The sequence below is a fragment of the Aulonocara stuartgranti genome (genome assembly GCF_965226115.1).
Source record: "Aulonocara stuartgranti genome assembly, chromosome: 13".
NCBI classification, from domain to species: Eukaryota; Metazoa; Chordata; class Actinopteri; order Cichliformes; family Cichlidae; genus Aulonocara; species Aulonocara stuartgranti.
Genome location: NC_138949.1, coordinates 5,416,854 through 5,440,673, shown reverse-complemented (window position 1 = coordinate 5,440,673; position 23,820 = coordinate 5,416,854). Strand labels below are relative to the sequence as shown.

The 23,820-nt window shown below is 40.3% G+C and overlaps 1 protein-coding gene across 3 annotated transcripts in view; it reads left to right on the top strand.

Annotated features, from left to right (window-relative positions):
• fancl (FA complementation group L) overlaps nucleotides 1-23,820 on the top strand; it is a 33,885-nt gene that overhangs the window by 8,899 nt on the left and 1,166 nt on the right. For 2 of the 3 annotated variants that reach the window (XM_082558142.1, XM_082558141.1), the window contains exons 6-11: nucleotides 5,543-5,639; nucleotides 8,044-8,112; nucleotides 17,396-17,546; nucleotides 17,666-17,749; nucleotides 20,264-20,345; nucleotides 21,072-21,188. In XM_082558142.1, coding sequence (XP_082414268.1) covers nucleotides 5,543-5,639; nucleotides 8,044-8,112; nucleotides 17,396-17,546; nucleotides 17,666-17,749; nucleotides 20,264-20,345; nucleotides 21,072-21,188 — 600 coding nt within the window. Of the gene's footprint in view, nucleotides 1-5,542; nucleotides 5,640-8,043; nucleotides 8,113-17,395; nucleotides 17,547-17,665; nucleotides 17,750-18,779; nucleotides 18,826-20,263; nucleotides 20,346-21,071; nucleotides 21,189-23,820 lie in introns of all 3 variants that reach the window. The other variant, XM_082558140.1, reaches the window with a different exon arrangement.

Below are 23,820 nucleotides of genomic sequence, written 5' to 3'. Positions count from 1 at the left end.
TGCTGATGGAGCTCCACGTATCAACTCGGTGGCTCTCCTGTTCCTCTGTCAAAGCTTTGATATATGTATTTTTAGTTTTCTGCGTTTTCCCCAGGGGCAGGATTAACTTATTGTGGTGCATATATGAGCAGAAACCCCCACTGCTTTAAAAGGCTGTATAGAGCACCCCCCCTTTCTTCAGCAGCGTAAACTGATTGGAGAGCCTACAACAACACAGTTCTACATTAACAAATGGCTCTTAATGACTTCCTTATTTTTAGTTATTGAGTTATAGTTAAATCCAGGTCACATTTAATAACACTCAGCCCACGTGCGCTGACGGGTCTGGCTAATACCGTTTTCTCCGCTCATCAGGAGAGAACGAGGAGGAGGAGGTGGCGGCGGCGGTTAGGAGAAAGATATCTATTCTCCCCCAGCTCGGATTAAGCCTTGACTACTACACTCATTTTCTACTTTCCTATTAATGACCGGAGCTACAATTATGATATTAGCGAAATGCAAATGGCTCTAATTGAAGACTCTCAGGTTTTAATAGGAGTGTGGGGGGGTGAAGGTATGCTTTATGCTGAAATGGGACCAACATCATTTTCAGTGTCGTGTTACGGTTAGGAGGCATTATACACAGTGGGCCTCAATCTCCAAAGCACTCGAGATTCGCTTAGCGTCTTAATTGGTACGGGCCGTGCTAATAGCCACCAGGGGTTTTCAGCTGTAATTCTGTCTGCTGATTGGGCCAGGTAAGTGAGCAGCTCTGTCTCTCTCCATGTGTCTCCATTTGTGCATTTTGAGAGTGTGGTCATCTTAATTGGCTGGAGATGGCAAACCATGTGTTAATTAATGGAAAATGAGGTCAAGTAGGTCAGCTGCCATCACTCGGAGGCCTCCAAACGTGGCCCTAGAAGCTGCAGGGCTCATTATGGGCACAGCTGGCACTCGATGTTCACAGCCTCTTGGTGGATGTGCAGAGCGCCGTCTCTTCTTATCTCAGTATTATCATGCGGTCACACTGCGTTGCTGCTCTTCTGAGGCCAGATACATCGGCAAGCTTCTGATGGGCTGGAGCTGGGGGGGGCGCACGGTTTCATCTGTTTTTGTTACATTATCAGGCCAGCTAATAAAGTGCATGTAAAATCCTGTTCTGTAAAATTACACAATGTTGTTATCTGGGGTTGCTGTAAGTAATGAGAATGTCCTGAATAGCACAGTTAAAGTGTAAAGCAGGTAGTGGCTTCTATCTTATTAAAGTTGGTGTATTTATTATTAGTATTATTATTATTATTAGTATTTATTTATTTTTGTACGGCTTACATCGTTCTCTATCCATTCTTCATTCTTGTGCATGCCATCGTTTTGCATGTGTGTTTCTGATGCAGCGCACACAAGCATTACATATGTGTTGATCTCACCATTCATGAATCACTTTGTCAACACGCACTCCCATATTAAAAAAAAAATCAGACACATGCGCACACACTGATGTGCGTGGTGTGCGCTGTCTGGAAGTGTGGAGTTGCAAATGGGATGCTCTCATCAGTCTTCCCAGCAGGACATCTGACTGTCACGCTGTTTCTATCATGGCCAAGTAGGGGCGGCAGCTAGTCCCTGCTATACGGGGTGTGAAACCCCAGAGGAGAGGAGCTGGAAATGTGTTTTAGCAATGCACCAATGATTTTTTTTCTCCCTCCTGATATTCTTTGTCAAGAAACCAAAATTACAAGTTCTTTTTCTTATACAGTATACTGGTCAGATTTGTTCTGTCTAGATCAGGGGTGTCAAACTCAAATACACAGTGGGCCAAAATTCAAAACTGGAACAAAGTCGCGGGCTAACGTTAATATTTACTGAAATATATTTATTCCTCTAGATATAAGAATGAATCTTTTCTTATGGACTCAAACACGTTTTGCTGGAAAACTGAATATGGAACAAGCAAAGCTTAATACTAAACAATATATATATTAGCTGTATAATACCAGTAGGCCAGCTCTAATAGTAATTTGGTGTGGCTTTGCGGGCCAAATGTAATTAGGCCAAATTTGGCCTGCGGGCCAGAGTTTGACACCTATGGTCTAGATTATCTCTGTACATTCTGCCAGATTTATACAGCAAAAGTCAACTTTAGCAATAATCTTTGATGTTTTTTGAATTTCTGTTTTACAGCTTAAATATCCAATGGCAAATTTGCTGCTGTGCCAGCCTTACTTCTTTCTCATAACTCTTTGCGTGCACCACATCAGAGAAAACATACTTCAGTGGTTTCTCATGAATACTATGTACTTGCATTGCACACTGCTAGAACTTGTGAAGTAGATTTTGAAGTAGAGTGGTTTGCCAACATTCTTGAATAAGCATTAAATTAAAAAACAAACACAAACAGATATTTAGTAGTTAAGTATTTCTTGCTTTAATTTTTTTTTCTCTGTCTTTAAAAATTGTATAGTGTGATATTCCAAAGTTCTTTGGATGTTAGCTGCGTTCAACACAAATGTTGAGGTTCTACCTTTGGGGAGGCCAGACTGATGTTTTTCTATCCAGGTGTGCTTTTGCTGTGTGCTTTGGATTGTGGTCTGCTGCCAAACATGCGCTCTGTAGATTGTATTGCATTGTGGATCAAAATCTGACAGTACTTTTCTGGGTTATTCCATCGGATAATTCCATCAGTTTTGACAACATTCCCAGACCACTGGCTGAAATGTAGTTCCACACCATGACACAGCCTGTTTTAGAGGCTGCAGACACTCACAGTTGTACCTCTTCTGACCTCCTCCCCACAACCTGATAGTGATTTGAACCAGAAATGTCAAATTTGGATTCATAACTCCATACGACCTGTCACCACTCGTTTTCAGTTTAGTTCTTTTGTAATTCGGTACCAGATGTGTCTGTCAGGTCCTGTATCAGGTCGCTGCTGGTAGGTTTATTTTTTGTTTCTTAAGGATATGACTTTCAGATGCTGTTCATCTATTGTTTTAGGACTGCTGCGTAATTAATTTTTATTTTATTTTATCCTTGGATGTACCATTTTTCTTGTACTTGAATGATTCCTAGTTCAGTGGTCAGGTACTTGGCTAAAAATGGGTGAAAAAGCAGCCAAAGACTGGAGGACTCAAGGTGACTTAAAAAAAACATGGCTGGCATTTTGTGAGATATTAAAAAAAAGAAGGCTGACCAAGACTTTTGCACAGTACTGTAGATGTAGATAGTTGTACAGGTAAAATAGTAAAATGTAAAAGATTCATTTTAATTCAAGGTGCCTATAATGGTTGTTAAGTTGAGTTCCATCAAGCCTACGAGACTGAGAGCTGTAGAAAGGGATCGATCGTGGGTTACTCTGATATCAAAAGTAAAAACATTGAGAGGTTTTCCTTTTTCACAGACGGTCATTCTTTTGTTCATGCCTTCTGTAACTCACTGGCACTTGATTTTAATGATTCCACTTGTTATCCATTGAATTGTTCTTTCGGAAACTGGTCACTTTCATCACCTGAATAGGTTTGGTAACTTGTCATTATTGTGTCTTTATTGCTGTGAGCAGCAATCGGTATTTTATGACTGTCCTTTTGGTAAAAGTGCAGGATATGAAATAGTCAGAGTAGTGCCTTTCAATTCAATACTTTGGCTAGATTGTTTCAGCAGGTAGCACCGATTTTTGGTTCACACAAAACCAAAATTGTGGCTTTGTCAGACTAGCTCGATGGTGACATTGGGTGCCTGTATGCATAGATGTTAGTGAGCATATTGCAGTAAAGCACGGACGCCCTACTCCGGCGTTTGATTGAAAGTGAGTGAGCAAGCAGACGCTTTTATGAGTCGGGCCCATCGGACACCGTCTCCCATCATTCCATCACTTCCCTAAGTGTGTGTGTGTGTGCGCGTGTCATTCCCTGAGCACAATGTTCACATCAGTCCTCTCTAACACACTCCATAAATCCTCAGCTGATATACAGCCATGTCAGCCTCGGCATAGAGCGCCCGTCGTAATGTACTGTAAATCTGGAGGAGGACTGTTCAAATCCTTTGTCTCGGATCAGTCTTTTATCTTTGGGTCTCAGTAGACTGGAGTTGGTCTGGCGAGGGGGAGGAACTGACTCCTTTACAGTGTGCTGGAGCAGCAGAAGGAGCAGTAAATCTGACAGCAGTGTTGGCGAATGCTCCAGCCACATCAGTGTTGTGTCCTTAACCTCAATAGGTTATAATTAGCTCAGGAAGGAGAAGGTCTGATTTACAAGTTGATTCAGGCTGAAAAACATCTCAGCCTAAGGTCATCCTGAGACGCATCGTTTTCTGAGAGCTTCCTCCCACTGCTGTAACTGCTAAAGCCACGCTAATGTTAGCGTCATGTTATTCCTCTGGACAAACTGGTGTTGGCTGAGGTTTGTTTCTGTCAGCTAATGAATTTTTATTAACATTATTCATATAATAACTAAAACATTAATTAACAAATGTTGTCTCTGTCTTAATTACCTGCATATTTTTATTAAATACTAAAGTATATACAAACATTATTAACTTTATTTATGGGATAATTACTATAAATTATTTGTTCAATAAAAATAATGTGTTCGTGCATAAGACTGAGAATGTGCAACGTAATTGTTATGTAATGTATTTTTTGTCTTGTATGTTTCTTTTTAGCTCACTAACCTAATGCTAATATAAAACTACCTTCTTTGCTAACGCTGGTTGATAGGTGGGTCTGGGACTAGCAGGACTCAGCTAAATTTCATTCTTTTTTTTTTTTTACTTTATTTTTGGGAACTTTTACAAAGAGAAAATAAAATGACAAAATAATGGAAATGGCCATCAGTTGCATTTTAAGATTCATCCCATGTCAGAAACCATGAATGGATGGATCATATACCTGTGCAAAAGGGGTCACAGTTCATTTTTGCCCACCATCTATTTTGTCTTCCTTGTTTTGTTTTTTTTTTTAATACCCAGAAGTTCCTCATAAATCATATCCATAGATGGAATTCTCCAAGAAGCAGGGAGACCCAATATTCTTATCCAGCAGATGCAGTTACCAGGTTCTGTGCTGAAACAAACTGTGTTTCGTTTCTTTTTACTGGCAAAAACCCACCAGACAGACAGGTTTTGCCAAGCTAGTGGCACTTAAAAAATTATTTTCATTCTGTATTTAGTGGTTAATACAAATATATGTGAACATCATTATGGTAAGATGACTAGTCAACTGTTTATTAACAGGGTGAATTGGCAAAATAACTTACAGGATGGCACACTAAGGTATGGGCCAGGACTTTATGTGTGATGTCAGGTTACTGTGGCCACAGTTTGCTGCAGAGGACCACAGATTAGCAGAAAATGATCCATAGTTGTAGGCCATGACTCCAGAGTTGCAGTCTGATGTAATGTCACTGTGTTGGGTGATAAATCTCAAGGTAGAGTTTATGTCTCAATATTGCTCTCTGCAGCTGTGATTAATGACGGATGATGGCTGCTGTCAGGTTACAGTGTTGCGTGTGCCCTTCTCTATGAATAGAGGTTGATTTATGGCGTGTGCTTTGTGCGTGTCCATCTTCAGGCTGCTCTTCATTGACACCGAGTTCCGAATGTTGAGACTGAAAGCGGAGGACTCTGCTGGAAGGCAGCACATCCTCACTGTTAAACTCAAGTCTAAGGTAAGGCGCACTCTCATTGTGCACACTGAGAAACACACAGTTTACCGTAAGGACTGGATCATTTTCCACACTAAAAAAATTATTCATCATCAAATGGAATACTCTACAACTTGATGTTGACCTACAGCCAATCCAAATCCAAACAGGCCAACTTCACCAAATGCATGTGGGGTTGTTCACTTTGCTGATGGCAAATCAGTGATTTACATCTGTGCCCCTAAATCTGGGTCAAACTGGAGAGGGTGTGGAGAGACACGATAACCCGCTGTGACTGAGACGTAGCACAGATAAAATATCTCCACATAACCCCAGCGTGATGGAAAACCTTCTTCTATGCATAGAGAAAATCAGTACACCCACACTCATCTGCATAGCTGCTGTCTCTGCTCTGCTATTGAAAGAGATACACAAAACCTCTGCCCAGTGTAGGTTAACCTAAACGCAGGCTGTGGAAGGCTGTGGCTGTGGAATTTCCATATAAAATGACACTTAATGACATTTCGTCACAGGTACATGTGATGATTCTGGTTGATTGTAAGCTTTACAGTAGTAAGGCTGCATTCTTGATTTTTGATCATGGAAATGTTCTTTTCGTTTCGCTTGTAGCTCCCTGTGATTGACTCTGAGTTTGCTGTGACTGCTCGAGCAGAAAAGCCTCACTATCTGAAAGCATGATTTGTGATATCTTAGTCCCAGACTAATGAACTACTTGCAGAAATGAGACGTGCAGTTCTCCTCTGCTCGTCCAGTAAGATTGATCTTTCTGGTAAAGTTGGTGAGATCTGGTTTTAAAACGCTAAACTTTTAAAAAAACAAGTTGAACTTTGAAAAATAATGAGACAATTTATTTTTGAAATCAGGATAAAGGATAAATTTAAATGTCATCATGCATCGCCAAAGTGGAAATTTAAACGAGCGCTGCATAGGTTGCATCTGTAAATTAATTAAAGTCAGCACAGTGCTGCTCACTAGTGTAGGGTTGGGCAATATGTAAAAATTTTCCAACCAGAAATCGTCAGTCCAACAATCACAGATGGGCGATATATTCGTGGATGCGCAGACTTTTTGATGGGCAGAGCAATGTTATCATGCACGGACTGATTTGCGTGTTTACAACACAGAAGTCCAAACACGGACGATTTCCTCCCCCCCACAAAAAAAGAAGAAGCTGTCAGCGTTAACGCGGCTTAACCGTGGTCATCACAATTAACGTGGTTAAAATTTTTAACGCGCTCAAACCATCTGAAGCGCAGAATGAACAAACTTTGGACAAACTGCCCGAAAAACGTTGACAGAGACGTTTCAAGGATTTTGACTCAGTCTGCACTCCAGATGGGTTAATTGTAAATCGCGTTAACAATTAATCCATGTCAGTATGTCATCAGTTCAGTGATGACGGCACGTTAACGCTGACAGCACTAAAGAATATAAAGTCACCAATTTGGGATTTCTTTGGCTTTAAACCAGATGAAAGAGGTAAACCTAAGGATGCAACCAAAGCGGTGTGCCACTTGTGCACACGCAGATTTTGTTTTTGCTTTACATTACAATTTATAATTCAACAAAAAATATTTCATCCTTTAAAAATAGGTTACATAATGGATACTTGAAGAAGTGAGCTCTGCAGCTTATCTTCCACACATAGAATAAGGGTTGTTTTTGTTCTTTTAATTGTTTAATTTTGAGATTTTGACAGCAGAATTACTTAAAACTTTTCAAGTGAATGTTTTACTTTTTGTAAGTCAGAGTGGGGAAGCATATTCTGGGCATGGTGGGTGGATATCATGGTGAGCTGGTGCTTAGCTAAGCCCAGATGACATCCACCAGGGACAAAGGAGGGTGGTGGTACCCCACTCTGTGCCCACCTGCCTACCTGGCCCTCCTCAACTTTTTGGCACTGTAAAAAAACAGCTCCAAGTCCTCCCTGTGTTCCAGCTGCCTCCGCCAAATCCAGCGCCAGGTCATCCCTCACCAGGCACAGCCAGGGAGGAGGCAGCACTGGCACGGACGCATGGAGGCTTGGAAGGCAGGGGAGTGAGAGAGGATGAGGACAGAGTAGTATGATGCTGAAGGTGAACAGGGGGAAAAAAAAGAGCTGCTCATATATATTGACCAAAATGTATTTTTCAGCTCTTTAAAAAGTTGAGCCAATAAAGTCTTAATAACAAGACTGTTTTAAATAAATACAGGGTGGCTGTTAATGTTAATTATAAGAGGCTATTGACCTATTATAGCAGACTTTTCTAGCATGTTGAGAAATCCCAGTTTAAGCCTAATTGCTAAACTATGATGCCCAACTTCCTGATGCACATTTTTTAATCAGAATTCGGAGATCACTTTGCTTTTTTGTTTTAATGAAGTCTTAATATATGCCGCAGTATTACCCCATCTTCTTAACACACAGCATCCTGCAGAGACTCCCGAATGCTCAGCTGACCTGCCAGTGCCACTAGCTATAAACTGGACAGCACAGGTAAGTGAATATACACAGCTGCGCACAGTGTCTGTCTAAAGAGGTTTTACTTCTGTTCAGTGAATGTCAAATGCTTCTAGGTTGCTATATGTCACACTTTCGACCTTTGTTTCAGAAACATATCATCTAAAAGATTTAACTCACAACAAATATCTGACACATCAAAAAAAAAAAAAATCCCAATATTTTAAATGTATGAAGTCAGTGAAAGCTCACTTAAAAAGCAATACCACAAGAATCCATACTGACATCAGATTAAACCTTAAAATGCTAGTTTGAGGGTCAAATATTAAAGTTTGTTTTAAAATAAAAACCCATCTTAAATGAATTCTCAATACATTTCACACATTCTAACATTCTCGTGATTTCAGGCAAGATGAACTAGGATTAAATCTCTGCTAAGGATACACCATAATGCATTAAAAATGTTTGGTTAAACTTCAGGGTGTAATGTTGTTTTTTTTTTTGTTGTTGTTTTTTTTTAATTTCATGCTTTTTATTTAATTTTAGTATAATTTATCCACCCATTCTTACTTTGTGGCAAAAGATCTTGAAGTTTGCAGATTCTAAAATTACTGAAGATTTACATTCACAGTAAAAGATGGTGAAATCCCAGACTACTGCGCACCCACTACTGGATTAGAATAAACGTGCGGATGGCACATCCCCAATTTTTTTCATGTAAAAAATTATTCTAATAAAACCCAGGAACTGTGTAACATCTGTAAATGTGCACAGATAAATTAAGCCAGTCAAACTCAATGTGCAAACACTAAGTAATATGCCCTATTTATTACACCAATGTATAACTAACTGTTAAAAATGAATATAAAAAAACCAACCAAGTGAACTTTCTTTGGATTTTGCTGCCCCCTCATTGTTATGCTTTCTAAAACTCAAGTGCAGTATTATTCGTGCATGCATCCATATAACAGTCACATTTAGTTTTACGATAGTAAGGTTTCGCTGACAGTGGACTGAGCATGCACTTGTAGAAGTAGTGCTGGAACCGTGAACCAGGCTTTAAAGCCTGTAATAAACATCCAGTTACAGTATTTTAAAAACAGTTTTTCACAGGACGCAGTCCTGAGGAAAAACTAAGCACACCTTTACTGCTTTCATAGAAATTAAGAGGGTGAGTAGCAGCCAGGTGTTTCTAATCAATGCTCAATTAATTGATCATCAGCAAGTATTGGCCACCTTTATAGAAACAGAACTTTTGATACATTCGTGATCTTCCCAGGATTTACCTGAAAGTCACATCACGCAGTGGTCAGAGAAATTGTAAAAACAAAACTCGAGATAGACCTCAGACTCTGAGGCCTCATTTAACGTGTTAAAATTAATGACAGTACTGTTAGGAAAAGTCAGAACAAGATTGGCTTGTTGGGAGGGTTGCCAAGAGAACTCTTTTCTAATTCTTTGTAAAATAAATTCTTTGTAAAAAAAAAAACAACCCAAAAAACCCAAAACAAATAAACAAAAACCCTAAGCAACATTGCTTAGGGTTGCAAATTTGCATCTGAACAAAGTAGAGACCTCTGAAACAGTGGTCTCTGGACACTGGAAGACATTAAAGAGGAGATGTTTGTTCATAATGCACATATGAGCACAGTTTGTGCTCATATGCTGTTATGTTTTGGTGGTGGTTGAGTAGTTGATGATTTGGGTTCATTTTGCAGCCACTACACCTGAGCACCTTCTCATTTTTGAGTAAATTATGAACTCTATATCTCTAAGGATTTTAGATTCAAATGTGTGACTGACAGCTAAAGTTTGGCTAAGATTCAGTCATGCCACAGGGAAATGATCCCAAACACAGCAGTACATCTACAACAGAATGGCTGAAGAAGAAAAGTATCAAGCTGTTGCAGTGATTTTGCAATGGTCAGACTTACACTCAACTTATCTTAAAGAGTCATGCATTCATATCCACAAACCTCCATGAACTGAAGAAATGCGGTAAGCATAAGTAGGACAAAATTCTTTTACAGCAATGTGAGAGGTTGATAAAGTCATACAGAAAATGTTAATGCTGCTTTACCCTGTCGAGGATACTTGGGTGCATGGGAGTTTGTCCAAGCAGTCTACATGTGTTTGGTGTACAACCATTGCAAGAGCTTGGGCCACATAGCCACAATAAGTTGGACTCGTTCCCGGTGGGTGTTAGACTCCACCAGGGCTCCCCTTTGTCACCGATTCTGTTGATAATTTTTATGGAAGCGAAGCTCTTGATTTACCGGTTGATGTATGTGGAAATGAGCTTTCTCCAAAGGGTGGCAGACCTCTCCCTTAGAGATGGGGTGAGGAAGTTGGGCCATCCGAGAGGGGCTCAGGATAGACATCGAAAGGAGCCAGTTGAGGTGGTTCCGGCATGTAACAAGGATGCCCCCTGGGCACGGTATTCTGGGCATTTCACACTGGGAGAAGGGCCCTGGAGCAAACCCAGGACACGTGTGAGAGATTATATCTCTCGGCTGGCCTGGGAATGCCTTGGTGCCCCCCTGGATAAACTGGAGGAGGTGGCCGTTGAGAAGGAGGTTTGGGCTTCTGTTCTTAGGCTGCTGTCCCCACGACCCGCCCCAGAAAAAAATCGATGGATTGATGAATCGATATTGGTATTAAATTGGTTCTATAAGCTATTGAATTATGTGGTCTACTTAGTTTTTTACAAGGATTCATAGAGTCCTGTGAATAACTTATGTGACTGTGTAATGTCACAAGAATCGGGCTTTTACATGGCGTGTGTGTGTGTGTGTGTGTGTGTGTGTGTGTGTGTGTGTCAGTGTTTTTGTAATTGATATTTTAGAAATTCTTTATTGTTGTCAGAGTTTTGTACTGTAATGTATTGAGGCTCTCGGAGACTCAAACTCTGATTAAGGACTACACTGATCCACTTGACTCATCTTCGGCTGCATATTGCATAATTTGACAAAACACATCTCCACCTGCTCTATTAAGACATTTTCTTTCAGCCCCTCAAATTTAGTCCACTATAATTGGCATAAAAGTGCTTTGATGTAAAACCAGCTGTGGACTCTTTGTATTTCTTTGGCTCCTCATTATTGTTGTTTGCCGTCTTTCTTCTTTCACTCTGGTGCTGCTTTTTATCTCCGTCACTGCCTCGGAGTCGGATGTTGCTCATTCTCTCCCTCTCTCTCTCTCTCTCTCTCTCACACACACACACACACACACACACACACACACACACACACACACACACACACACACACACACACACACACGCACGCACGTTTTGATTTATTTATTTATTTTTACGCAAACAGTCACTTAATCCATCGTTAAAAAAAATACGGTGGCACTCTGTATCTCGACATTGCACGTCCTTTGTGCCAATTTGATGTGCACTTTTGTAAAGACCAGTTTGACTTTTAGACCTCAGGAGTGAGGATGTTTGGAGAGTGACAAAAAAGGAGCTGTGAAATGCGTTATGTCAATCAGAGAGAGGAAACACCAGCGACAGAGAATGTGAGGAGAGAGATGCTAATGCATGGGCGTGTGTGTGTGTGTGTCTGTGTTGGCGAGCTGATACATGGCAGGCGTACAGTGAGGACCAGCTTAGAACAGCGCTACCGTATGGAGCCTGTCTGCCTGCTGTGCCGTTGATGGATCTCTCCCACACTGCAACATGAAGTGTGTGTATATGCTTGTGTATGTGCGCTTGCATCTGTGGCAAGTGTGTTTTTGTCTGATGTGTGAAGGGTGTGTGTGGTGGGGGGAAGGGCTTGTCTGTCGGCAGTCCTGACATGTTCATTTGAATGAGTAATTATTGCCTGCTCTGTTGCAGGGCCAAGACGTGCCACTCTGTGCATTTGTGTGGAACCTTGGTGTGTATGCAGTTTTTGTGTGCTTGAAGGCTATACAATGGTTTGTGTGTGTGTGTGTTTTTTCTTTTGTTTTTTTTTCTTTTTCTAACGACCAAAAAGTACAAGCATGAGAGATGATGGAAGTTCTGTGTGTGATTGGCTAAGCAGTGGACCCAAAAAGCCCCTCCTGAATACACATCCTTGCATGAAAATACAAACTTGCTGTTAAATGTTGGTGATTGCCTTTTGTATAATAAATTGAAAAGTTGCAGTCCTAGTTGGTTCAGACCATGTACTCTATAGGCACCTTGGCATTACCCATTAGTTCTGAACTAATTTTCATATATCTCTATATCTCTAATACTTACAATGACTAAAATTTAGTAAACTGACTCATTGTTTATTCACTATGACCTGGAAGAAGTGACCCAATGAATAAACTTATCACTAAAGTGTTTACAGAGGTCAAGTTCAACCTCGTCGCTTCTATGGGACAGAAGTCTTTTTGAAACCACAGGTATGTAGGTTTATTACTTGCATACCTAACCTACATCCTTTTTTAAATATATGTATATTGTCTGTGTGTTTTGGCTGCTGCCATGTTGGCTCTTTGGAGCCAGAAGTAACTGTATTTGGTCAGATTTGTGGATTGCTAAGTTATCACGTAATGACAGCAGGTATGTACGGTTATGTTCAGTGACTCAAATTACCAACGGGAGAGCTGTCTGCTATAGCCTGTCTGCTTATATCTGTAAAAGCAGTACTACCTTACCTATACAAAGCACAGCCTTGGGAAAAGGAGGTAAAATAGTTGACAAAGTTATTGGGGTGATGTGGATACTGTACTGGATACGTCTATATTCTTATACTCACCTTTGGTCACAAGCTTAGTGATAGGGTGAGGACTTCATTGTAGATCATAGGTGTCAAACTGTGGCCCATTACATTTGGTCCGCGAAGCCATACCAAATTACTATTAGAGCTGGCCTACTGGTATTATATGTGTGTGTGTGTGTGTATATATATATATATATATATATATATATATATACACACACACACGAGATTAACCTGAAAGCACTAGTGGGAACACAACGAATATGACTGCACATTTACGCCGACATCATCCTAGTGCAAAGACAAGTGGAAGCAGAAAAAAAACAACAAGCATGCTACTAACTTTAGCCGAGTCATTTAGACCGCTGTTAGCACATGATTCTCCTTATATGTTTAATATGCTGCTGAGAATATAGCCCAGAAGAAGCGGATAGTATAGCTTTTATTTTGGAAAGAGACATTTCTCTGTAATAAACTCTGTTTTCCAGAGATGAGTGATTCCTCAATCAGATACAGGGCTTGCAATATCGCTAGCCCGACGTCCCGGAGCTAGCGATTTTTTCAGTCGGGCTACCAAAATCTATCTCTTCCCTGCCCGTCGGGCTATTGTAGGAAGGAAAAATATATGTCAATGCTTTTGCATTCTTTCAGAAATGTAGCTGGGTAATTATGTCATTGGCATCGGTGAGCCACTGTCAATATGTGACATATTGAAATCGCGTTTGAATTTGCGCTTGTTTTTTTGCTTTCACTTTGCAATCGCGCGAACTGTTTATAGAGAGCGACAGCACTGATCTGTGAGTGATGATAATTTGTGCACCAATTCCTCTGACATCGTCTTATTAATTGGTAGCTTACTACGCAAACATGACAAGTGAAATCTCCCGCAGCTTAAACATGTGAGAGGTTGATCGCGCAGAGAATCGCTGAGCTTATGTGAGTCCGTGTGTAAAAGCAGCAGGATATATATTTGACTACGATGACCTGGATGACTGAGAACCTTCACAGACAGATATATATTTTAGTTCTGCTGAGCCAAATAAGACAGGTCAGGGTGAAGAAGTGACAGCCAAAGAAAAGCTTACCACAAAACGGAGAAGTTATGACAAATCAGACTATAAGGCAAAAAGAAAGTGCAGCTTTATGGTTTCATGGACAAAATAATTTCTGTGGCTGCAATATGATGAGCTAAATAACCAGGGCTGCACATAAGTGGTCCGCAGGTGCGCATTCGCTGTCAAAATAAAAAACACGCACAAGGGTTAGGGTTCAATTTAAAAACTGTACTTTTGAGTTAAAATATATATTTATAATTTTAATAAATGACAAATTAAAAAGGCATGAACATTTTTTTGTATCGAAAAAATATCGAACCGTGACACCAAAGTATCGAACCGAACCGAACCGTGATATATAGAGATATATATAGAGATATAGATATATAGAGATATAGATATATAGAGATAGAGATATATAGATATATAGAGATATAGATATATATATATATATATAGATATATATATATAGATATATCTATTAGGGGTGCAACGATACTCGTATCGATATTGAACCGTTCGATACAATGCTTTCTGTTCGGTAAGCATATGTATCGAACAATACAACATTTTTAATTTATTTTATCAACTTTTCTTCTGACGATGCTCAGTGGCTCCCCCACCCTCATTCAGATCTGGACTTTGGAACTATTTTGGTCTTCATGTGACGTATGACCCTGAAGGTAAGCGCATGGACAAAAGTAAAACAGTATGTCGGATGTGCCACGTAATGCTCAATTTGTGGGAACTAGTGCGTTAGCGCAGTTAGCTTGTTAACATGTTGACGCCATCCAGCCCCAAGCACGGGGCGATCCGCGGTAACTCGTTAACGGAGATTTGCTGCGTTATGGCATTAATGTCATTTTAACGAGATTAGCGCTGACAGCACTACTGGGAACACAACGAGTATCACTGCACATTTACACCGACATCATCCTAGTGCAAAGACTAGTGGAAGCAGACAAAAAAAAAACAAGCACATGAGTCTCCTTATGGGGACCTGATCTGTTTAATATGTTGTGGAATATAGCCCAGAAGAAGCGTATAGTATAGCTTTTATTTTGGAAAGAGCCATTTCTCTGTAATAAACTCTCTTTTCCAAAGATGAGTGATTTCTCCATCAGATAGATTTATTTTATTTTTTTTATTTTGTTGTTTCAGCAACATTACATTTAAAAACTGTACTTTTGAGTTAATATATATATTTATAATTTTAATAAATGACAAATTGAAAAGGCATGAACATTTTTTTTGTATCGAAAAAATATCGAACCGTGACACCAAAGTATCGAACTGAACCGAACGGTGAATTTTGTGTATTGTTGCACCCCTAAAATATAAAATACCCCTAAAAAAAATATTTTTTATTTTTTTTATTTTGAATTTTGGCCCACTGTGTATTTGAGTTTGACACCCCTGTTCTAGATGGACAGTCAATCTTACTTGCTTGCCTCGTCTGTGAGTGGTCATACTCCTTTTGTTTATCTATGAAGTTGTAAAATCTGAAGATCACATGTAAATAACATTACATATAATGAGCGATTTAAAATAATAATAATTTGTCCATTGTTCCATAGAAGAAAATGTTCATGCTGGCAACATGCTCACATCCATTCTCAGTAAAATGTCACGTTGACGGCATCCTTTTGCAATTCTATAAAATTACAGAGTGAAAGAAATTACAATAGTGAACAAATAAAAGAAATTGTAAAAAGGGGGTTAAAGACAGTAAAATTTAACAGCATCCAAGTAAAGAGAAGTGAATAATTTCAACCTGGCTGCTTTTAGGAGTCAAATTGAGGTCAGTCATAAATAGATAAAGAGGACTGATTGAGATGGCCAAAGAGCAAATCTCAGCTCAGACTCACTCTCTTTTATACTTTCCTACAGTTTGCCACTCTTACGCGTGTTCTCTTCTCAGATGCAGCAGGAATTCAATTACCAGCTCTTCTTCCTTTTTTTTTTCTTTCTTTTTTTTCTCCTTCTGAACTGGGTCTAGCGCAGTTATCCTGAGCTGTAACCGTAATCATACCACTGGCATTAATTGGGCTGTAATTGCTGAGGCTCTCGGCACCTGGACGATGCTTAATTGTGTGCACTGTGCTGGCACAATGACCCATAATTTTTGGTTCATTTTTTCCTCTAATTTTTTCCTTCTCATTCCATCTGTATTGCTCTCCCACACCTCTATCAGCCTCCCTTTCTCTTCTGTGTGTGTGTAACCATGTGTGTGCACCTCAAGTTTATACAGTCTTCACTCACTGTCCATTTGCTGTCTACACTTTGAGTTCACTTTAATTTTCAAATGAAACATGGCAGCAAATGTCTTCTGTGCATTTGCTTTGGCATTAAAAACATTATATGTAATTATTAACCTTTTGAAATGGCATATTAAAAACCTGCCCTGTGTCACTGACTTTGAAAACCAAACAATTTGTCCAATAAGAACTCTGTGTTAACTGTTTACAGGTACCTGCTTACAGATATAACCAGAATACTTAAACTGGTTATATCTTAACTGAATATTGTAAAATTGTTGGAACTGCCTAGGAGATTTTAAATGTTTTTTTCTGAGATTGATTTAAGCTCGGTCCCACTCATTTTTATTTTGAACATGTATTAGAAATGGCAGCTAGTTCCTATTTACCCCCACTAATATATCTCAAGCTCACTAATAAATCATTATAATCTTACAGATATGATAAAGATAGAAAAAAACTAGGACAGGAATGATGCACGAGCCGTGCTCCAGCCATGTGAAAAACTCCACTCCACCATTAGCTTGTAGAGCCACTTTAGCAGCAATAACCTAAAGAAATCATTTTCTAAGGCAGAGTCAGTGTCTCACATCATTGTTGAGGAATGTTGACCTGCTCCTCTTCATAGCATTGCTTCAGCTCATTGAGGTTTGCAGACATTCATTTATACACAGATCTCTTAAGGTCCCACCACGACATCTCTGGACTTTGACTGGGCCGTTGCAACATCGTGATTCTTTTCTTTTCTTTTCTCTTCAGCCATTCTGTTGTAAATGTGCTGCTGTGCTTGGGATCATTGTCTTGTTTCTTGACACGAGCTTTAGCGGCCTGACAGATGGCCTCACATTTGACTCTAGAATACTTATCTAGAATACCCAAATCATCCCCCTCCTGCCTGTGCTTGCGTGCTGTGTTAGGTTTTTGCCAAACATGGGGCTCTGCATTACAGTCACACATCTCCACCTTGGTCTCAGATGGGCTCACATTTGACTCTACGTCTCTGCGATAGATGAATGTCCAAATGCTGTTTTTCAGGGTTTTGTTTTTTTTAATTACTCAGCATTTGTAATTATGCTGGGATGACCTGGATGCTTCAGACCTGCAAACTGTCAAAAACCTCTGCTTCTACAGTGCTCATACTTCCTAAGTGCATTTGATTATCAGCACCTGGTTGCTAATAATCAAATGTAAGCAGTAAGGAGTGCTCATAGTTAGCAGGTCAGACTGGGACCTGTGATAATAGAAGCTAGTTGTATCAAACTAACTGCTCTTACAGCAGTATAATTCTTCTGGTCTGGTTTATTAGAGCACTCTGGAGCAGCTCCACAGCCAGTTCCTGCTGGTTTTGGAGTCCCTGTCAGAGTTCTGGGATGTTCTGGATGAGATTGATAGCAAGACCTGGATTCTGGAACCGGAAAAACCATGTCACTCAGACACCACGAGGCGGATCGCCATTGGTACTGCTCCACACATCAGCAGATCTTGATGCCGCTTCACAGACCATAATACAACCAAATATTACAACCACCTAACTACCCACTGGTCTTTATAAGTGGATCTGTGTGTATGTGTGCAGGAAACAACGTCTCCATCAAAGTAGAGGTGGATCCCCGACACCCAAAGATGCTGCCAGAATGCTGCCTGCTAGGAGCAGAGCATGGTGGGTATGACCTGGGAGTCAAAGTGTGTTTGCAGGCAGCGCAAGAGCTCATCTGCAGTATTATAACCCCAAAACTAACTGACAATGATACAGCATGGGAAATACACAGTTATCAGGTGACATGCATGTGACAGTCACTAAGACGCCCACGTTCAAGCATTGCTTCTTGGACTTTAACTTAAATGAGTTCAATTAAAAAACAAAGTAGTAGTTTCATAAATGGGATCTTCCTGAGGCCTGTGCATCCTGCCTGTCTTCACACAATAACGTAGCAGCTGAGGATCAGATGAAGCAATAAAGTCTAAATTCTGTCGTTATTCAGATCAGATCGGTGAGAAGCTACGAGCTGTGAAAGAAAATAGCACTTTTTTTTTGCTCTCCACACATCTCTGGTTGTGTTGACTGTTGTGCGTTGTTGTGTCAGAGGATCTGCTTCCAGAGTGGCACATCTTCATTCCCAGCGCAGCAACACCGGAGCCAGTCAGCAGGCGAGCTCGGGCTCCAGTTTTCTATTTAAGTCCCCGTCAATTGTCGGCCATTGTTTCTGTAAACCCAAGGTCACGCGACTCCTAGCCTGTTGCCTAGCAATGCAACTCAAAAGATATTAAACACACGCACACTTCAGCCACCAAGACGGGAGGCAGGCAGCGACCCTCAAATACAGGGGGTCGCATAGAAATATTGCTTTTTGCATGTAGGAATAACAAACAGCGAGAGTGATGAGCGCTGCACGGAGACAAAGCTCCCCTGTGGAACGGCACAAGCAACCATGGTTCATATCTAACAGCGGTGACGCCGCTGTCTGTGCTGATCTGGGCCTTTGTCCAATAAGAGATGTTGTTTGAGGGTATGCAGTGCTTTTTTTTTTTTTTTTTTTTTTTTTTAAAAGGAAGTCTAATTTTCCAGGGCCTTATATACAGTGATAGTGTATCTGAAGCTGCTTGAAATGTGACTGCAGATCTAATTTAAGGCTGTTATTACTATTCTGATTTCCATCCAATTCCACATGATTTCTTGTGTTTTGTTTCAGTGGTGACTCCGCTGAGGAATAAGCTAAACGCTAACATGCACTTGTGGTAAGGTTTTCTCAGTCACTGAGCTTTCACATGCTAATTCAGCAGAATCTCTTTGAGCAGAAATTGAGCTCTGAATGTCACACACTTTCTGAAGAATATGGTGGATGTCATAGTACATCACATTATAATGTGATGTACTATGATATGATTTTTGCATTACTGTCAACAAATCAAATGGAAAAAAGCAAACCCATCAATACTTGCACAACACTTACTTATTATTTAACTATAAATAATAAGCAAGTGTTGTGGTTCCTATCAAAAACCGCTGTGAATGAAGAGCACATTCTGGACCTGCAGAGCATTCTCATCCACGTCTGCACCATCTATCTATCTTTCTTAGATTTAGCATCCTTTGGCTCATTATCTTTGACCTGCACAGAGAGCATTTTGAGCCACTCTCAGAGCAGTGAGCTGTTTTTAGATTAAAAGCTCAGAGGAACTCCCTGAATGGTACCTGCCCTTCACCAAACAGCACACAGGCCTGAGGCCTCGTCTACAAAAATATTAATTATGTATTTGAACTTAGGCCCTCTTGTCTGTTGTGGAAGTAGACACACAGCTGCAGACACCATGGAGTAGTTGTTCCAGCGTGAATATGTGACAAAACTGCATTCTGTGAAACTCCCAGATGAGAAAATTGCCCATAAGGTGTCTTTCACTACTGCCTCAATGGACCGACCACTTTTCCCACCTTCCAGGCTCTGGTTCCTGATTTCCTACCAGGTCATGTCGGTCCCCGGTATCCTGTGCTGTCACTGGCAGTCACTTCAGTCACCTCAAAGCTGAGAAAAGGTTATCTCAGGACCCACCTACTTCGTTTTGCCAACATTTTTGTCCTGTCTCACTCCCCCCAGTTCTTCTTGCTAAAAGGGAGTTTTTTCTTCCCACTGTCACCATGTGCCCATGTTTTATACAAGCATGTGTACTACGAAAGGGTAAAACACAAGAACAACTCATCTGTGGTGTTTGCAGCTTTTCCACCGTGTCCATAACAAAGTGTCATCCGTGTTTTAATTGTTGGTTTTGGTCTTTTCTTTATTATTTGTGAGCATATCTGCCATTCAAACTCCAATTCTTTTTATCTTTACATCCAGGAGCATTATCAGTGTCTAAGTGGATCCCTGCACAGAGAGCAGAGAACCATTTGATTAACACTCAGGGGAAGAAGGGAAAAAAGTCATTTCCAAATGAAGCTGGGTACAGATTTAAATTTCACCCCAGGTTTTAACATTTGCCTCCCTGCATGACACACATCTCAGTAAATTCCCCTCCACCACTGTACAGTCTGAGGCAGCTCAAATGTTCCTGCTATTTTTTTTTCTTACATTTTATATAGCAGTAGTGAAAGTCTCCTAATCATCCCCCAGTGTCTTTGCAGGCTCATTTGCATGTGGTTAATTAGTGTGTGAAGGAGCTGTCTGTGGTCTGCTGGCAGGAACCCGGACTCCAGCGTCTTGCACAACCTCCAGGATGTTTTGGAGATCGAATTCCCATCACCTGCCACCCACGAAAAATCTGTATGTCACATAGTTGCCCCATTTTCCATTTCAAACGTGTCCCTTCATCTGTGTGTGTGTGTGTGTGTGTGTGTGTGTGTGTGTGTGTGTGTTTACATCTCTGCATACATTCTCCTGTTTGAGCTCAGAGTTCTAAGGGGGCGGACATACACTGCTGCTTATTTTCCCGTTTCTTTCCGCATTTTTCTTTGTGTGTTTTGTTTTTCTTAGAGGTGGGCTCCGGTTCTCCTTTAATTGGGTTGTTTACAGATAAGATCATTAGAATAACAAAGATGGCAGAATTCTCTGCACTATCAAACCGCTTTAATCACGAAAAACCATTTGTCTCTCTCTCTTTTTTTTTTTTTTTTTTTTTTAAGCCCTCGTTTTTCTCCCCTCTCCTCTCTCCGGATGGGTTGAAAGGGTGTCCTGTTTATCCACTGTCGCCGCGGTGATTAATGCCTCCGCTTCATTAACATTCAGAGGAGTGCAAAAAAGTTGAGTTGACCAGATGTTGATTTTTTATTTTTTTTTTTCTTTCCTCTGACATCGTCTCTTTTAATGGATAGCTGCAGGAAAAACCCCCAAAGAAAACAGGAGTTACTCATTACACCAAAATGCAACGATGAGCAGGGAGAAAGGAGTTACGGGGTGACGTGTGGAGTGTGTGTGCTTTAGTGTGTGTGAGGACAGTTTGTGCCAACAAGTATGCTGCACATGCACATTCACTGCTCTCTGTCCGTGTAGAGTTTCAACCTTGAGTGTGGCATCTGCTATTCATATCGACTTGAAGCTGCCATCCCTGATCAGGTGTGTAATGACCCTCGCTGTGGGCAGCCCTTCCACCAGACTTGTCTCTATGAGGTATACACACACACACACACACACACACACACACACACACACAATTTGAGGTTTACAGCAGGGTTTCTTCCATTTTTAGATTGAACAATGAGATCAGACAGATGTGTTCACATCAGCTTTTTATAACAGATGAGAGGGAAAAAAATGCAAGCTGCATATAATGGCTCATCATTGGCCTTACATTAAAACTGGATATTAACTCAGTAAGTCTCAATGAAATATGTGTGTATGAACTATTTGACACGTTTGATGCAAGTTAATATGAAGGATTCAATAATGTTGTAGGCAACACAAAACCGAAAGCTTTTGAAACACGTCGGACTTCAGTGGATATGTATACATGTGTTATGTTTTAGGAACAAAAGGATGCAATATCATTTGATGGAAATGCAAATTATTAACCTACAGAAGGCTGAATTCGGAGGCATCCTGAAAATCACAGTGAACAAAAAATTAATACAGCAAGGTAGTCCATTTTGTAGCAGGTCCACACTAATGGTGCAACTGCCGATTCTGGTATTCTATGGCAAATGCAAATGTCATAGAATACCAGAATTGGGCTCCACTGGGGCACAGGGCCCACTGGAGGACGTCAGCTGTAAGATGACCCTCATGAAGTCTGTTTCTGTATTTGTGGCATGCAAGCAGATACCAGTCCTGCTGATGAGTTAAGGGCCTTCTACAGCCCTGTCTGCCCTCTGCTACTCAGATGACCAGATCAATGTCCTGGAAGTTAAACAGAAATTTTTTTTAAGGAGAATATAGACTATGTATATAAAGATTACAGATGGACCGATCCGATATTACGTATCTGTCTGATACTGACGTAAATTACTGGATCGAATATTGGAGGGAAATAAAAAAATGTAATCCGATCCATTAAATACCAAAAAAGCACCTCAAAAAACTTGCGACATGGCATAACTCGGCTCACTACCGTAGCACGTCGGAGCAAGCATTCCCACGTTAAGCTTAACAACAGATATATGGAGCGACTGCCTCGCCCTCTCCTGCTGCTATTTCAATCATCAAACTGATCAATGATCAGCTGATCGGCTTTTCTGTCGCGAGTCTGTCTCTTTGTTTGTTTATCGCCCACTTCGCGCCAGAAAGAGGAAACCAGCGGCTGAACAACAGCAGCACGTTTAAGCTTGATAAGCTGTTGTTAGAATTTATTTAATATTACTTTCTACACCAGGATCCTTTTCTACAGCTGACGGCTGGTAACTGTGCAGGGGCGGATCTAGCAAAGTTCAGCCAGGGGGGCCGATAGGGCATTAACAGGGAAAAGGGGGCACAAAGACATCCTTTTCTTTCTTATTCTCATTTAAAATGTCGAGCTTTTAATAAATAATTATCCGAATCTGACACCCAAAGTTTTAATCTGATGTAAAATGTATAGAAGTCCATTACTGTATATAGTAACTGTTAAGTCTAATATACCCCAGTAAGCTATAGTACTTTTTCCTTTGGGAAGGTACCATCTGTGCAGTCTGCAATTTTGTTGAAGAAAGATGTTGTATGTATTTAATTACTCTTGAAAAATAATTGATTTCTGTGCATTTTTTTTCACACTGCATCAAATTAAAGTTGATTACGTCGATTAAGCATCATGAGGTGGAGGGTGGGGGGTGGTTCCCCATTTTTTTTTTTTTTTTTGCTGGGAGTTTTAGAACCCCACTAGTTAGGTTGCTTACTCTTTAAAATACCAGAATAGGGAGGATGGTGCAGGTTTAAGTTTTTTAGACTGATCAGTATTGCTGAACTATAAAATATTTTGAGTGCAGTGTATTTTTTGCATACAGGTATAACAGAATAGCTTTAGTGTTTGTGTTTTTTTACTTGAGTATGAACTTATACAAAAAGCAGCAAGATATTTAAAAAAAACTGTTTTATTGATTAAAAAAAACACTATATCGGATTCATATCGGTATGGGACATAAAGTGGTATCGTGCCATCTCTAATAAAGATGTCTGACATGACAACAGCCCAGATGTCAAGCCACAGTGATATGACTTATTACGGAAATGTTTTTTATATATAGCTGACATATCTTGATATAGAAATATTCAAGTTGAATAATCTTTGCTGTCATACAGTATGTGATTTCTCAAGAATAAAATGACATAACAGCGGTCAGTGGAAACCAAAATTATCAAGTCTTTTTTTTTTTTTTTTTTCTTTGAGCAATGGATATATTCATGGAAGCTACTTTGGGTTGTTTCCCTATTCAAAGGCTCACCACAGCAAGTAGGTTGGACCTGATGGTCTTCCTGATGCAAAAGGATTTGTTTGTTTGTTAGATGAGCGTGGAAACCACCACACTGTATAATTATGACTTTTTGAAAAAGCATGTGTGGCTGTATGTGGGTAAAAAACTGAGCATGAACTCACTGCTTAGGATGTATGGGTTCATATGACATGTGCCCAACAACTAGACTGTCACATCACCCATATTATAATCTCAGAAAGTTTAAGATTTACCCCGGACTACTTCAAAGCTACAACATGACCAAAAAACTGATCTGGTTATAATAATTAAAAAAAATCCCACTTCTTCTCAAGTCCCTCAGGACCACCAGCATGCCTCTGGGACACAATTCTCCATTTTTGACTTGAGTTTACAGTGCT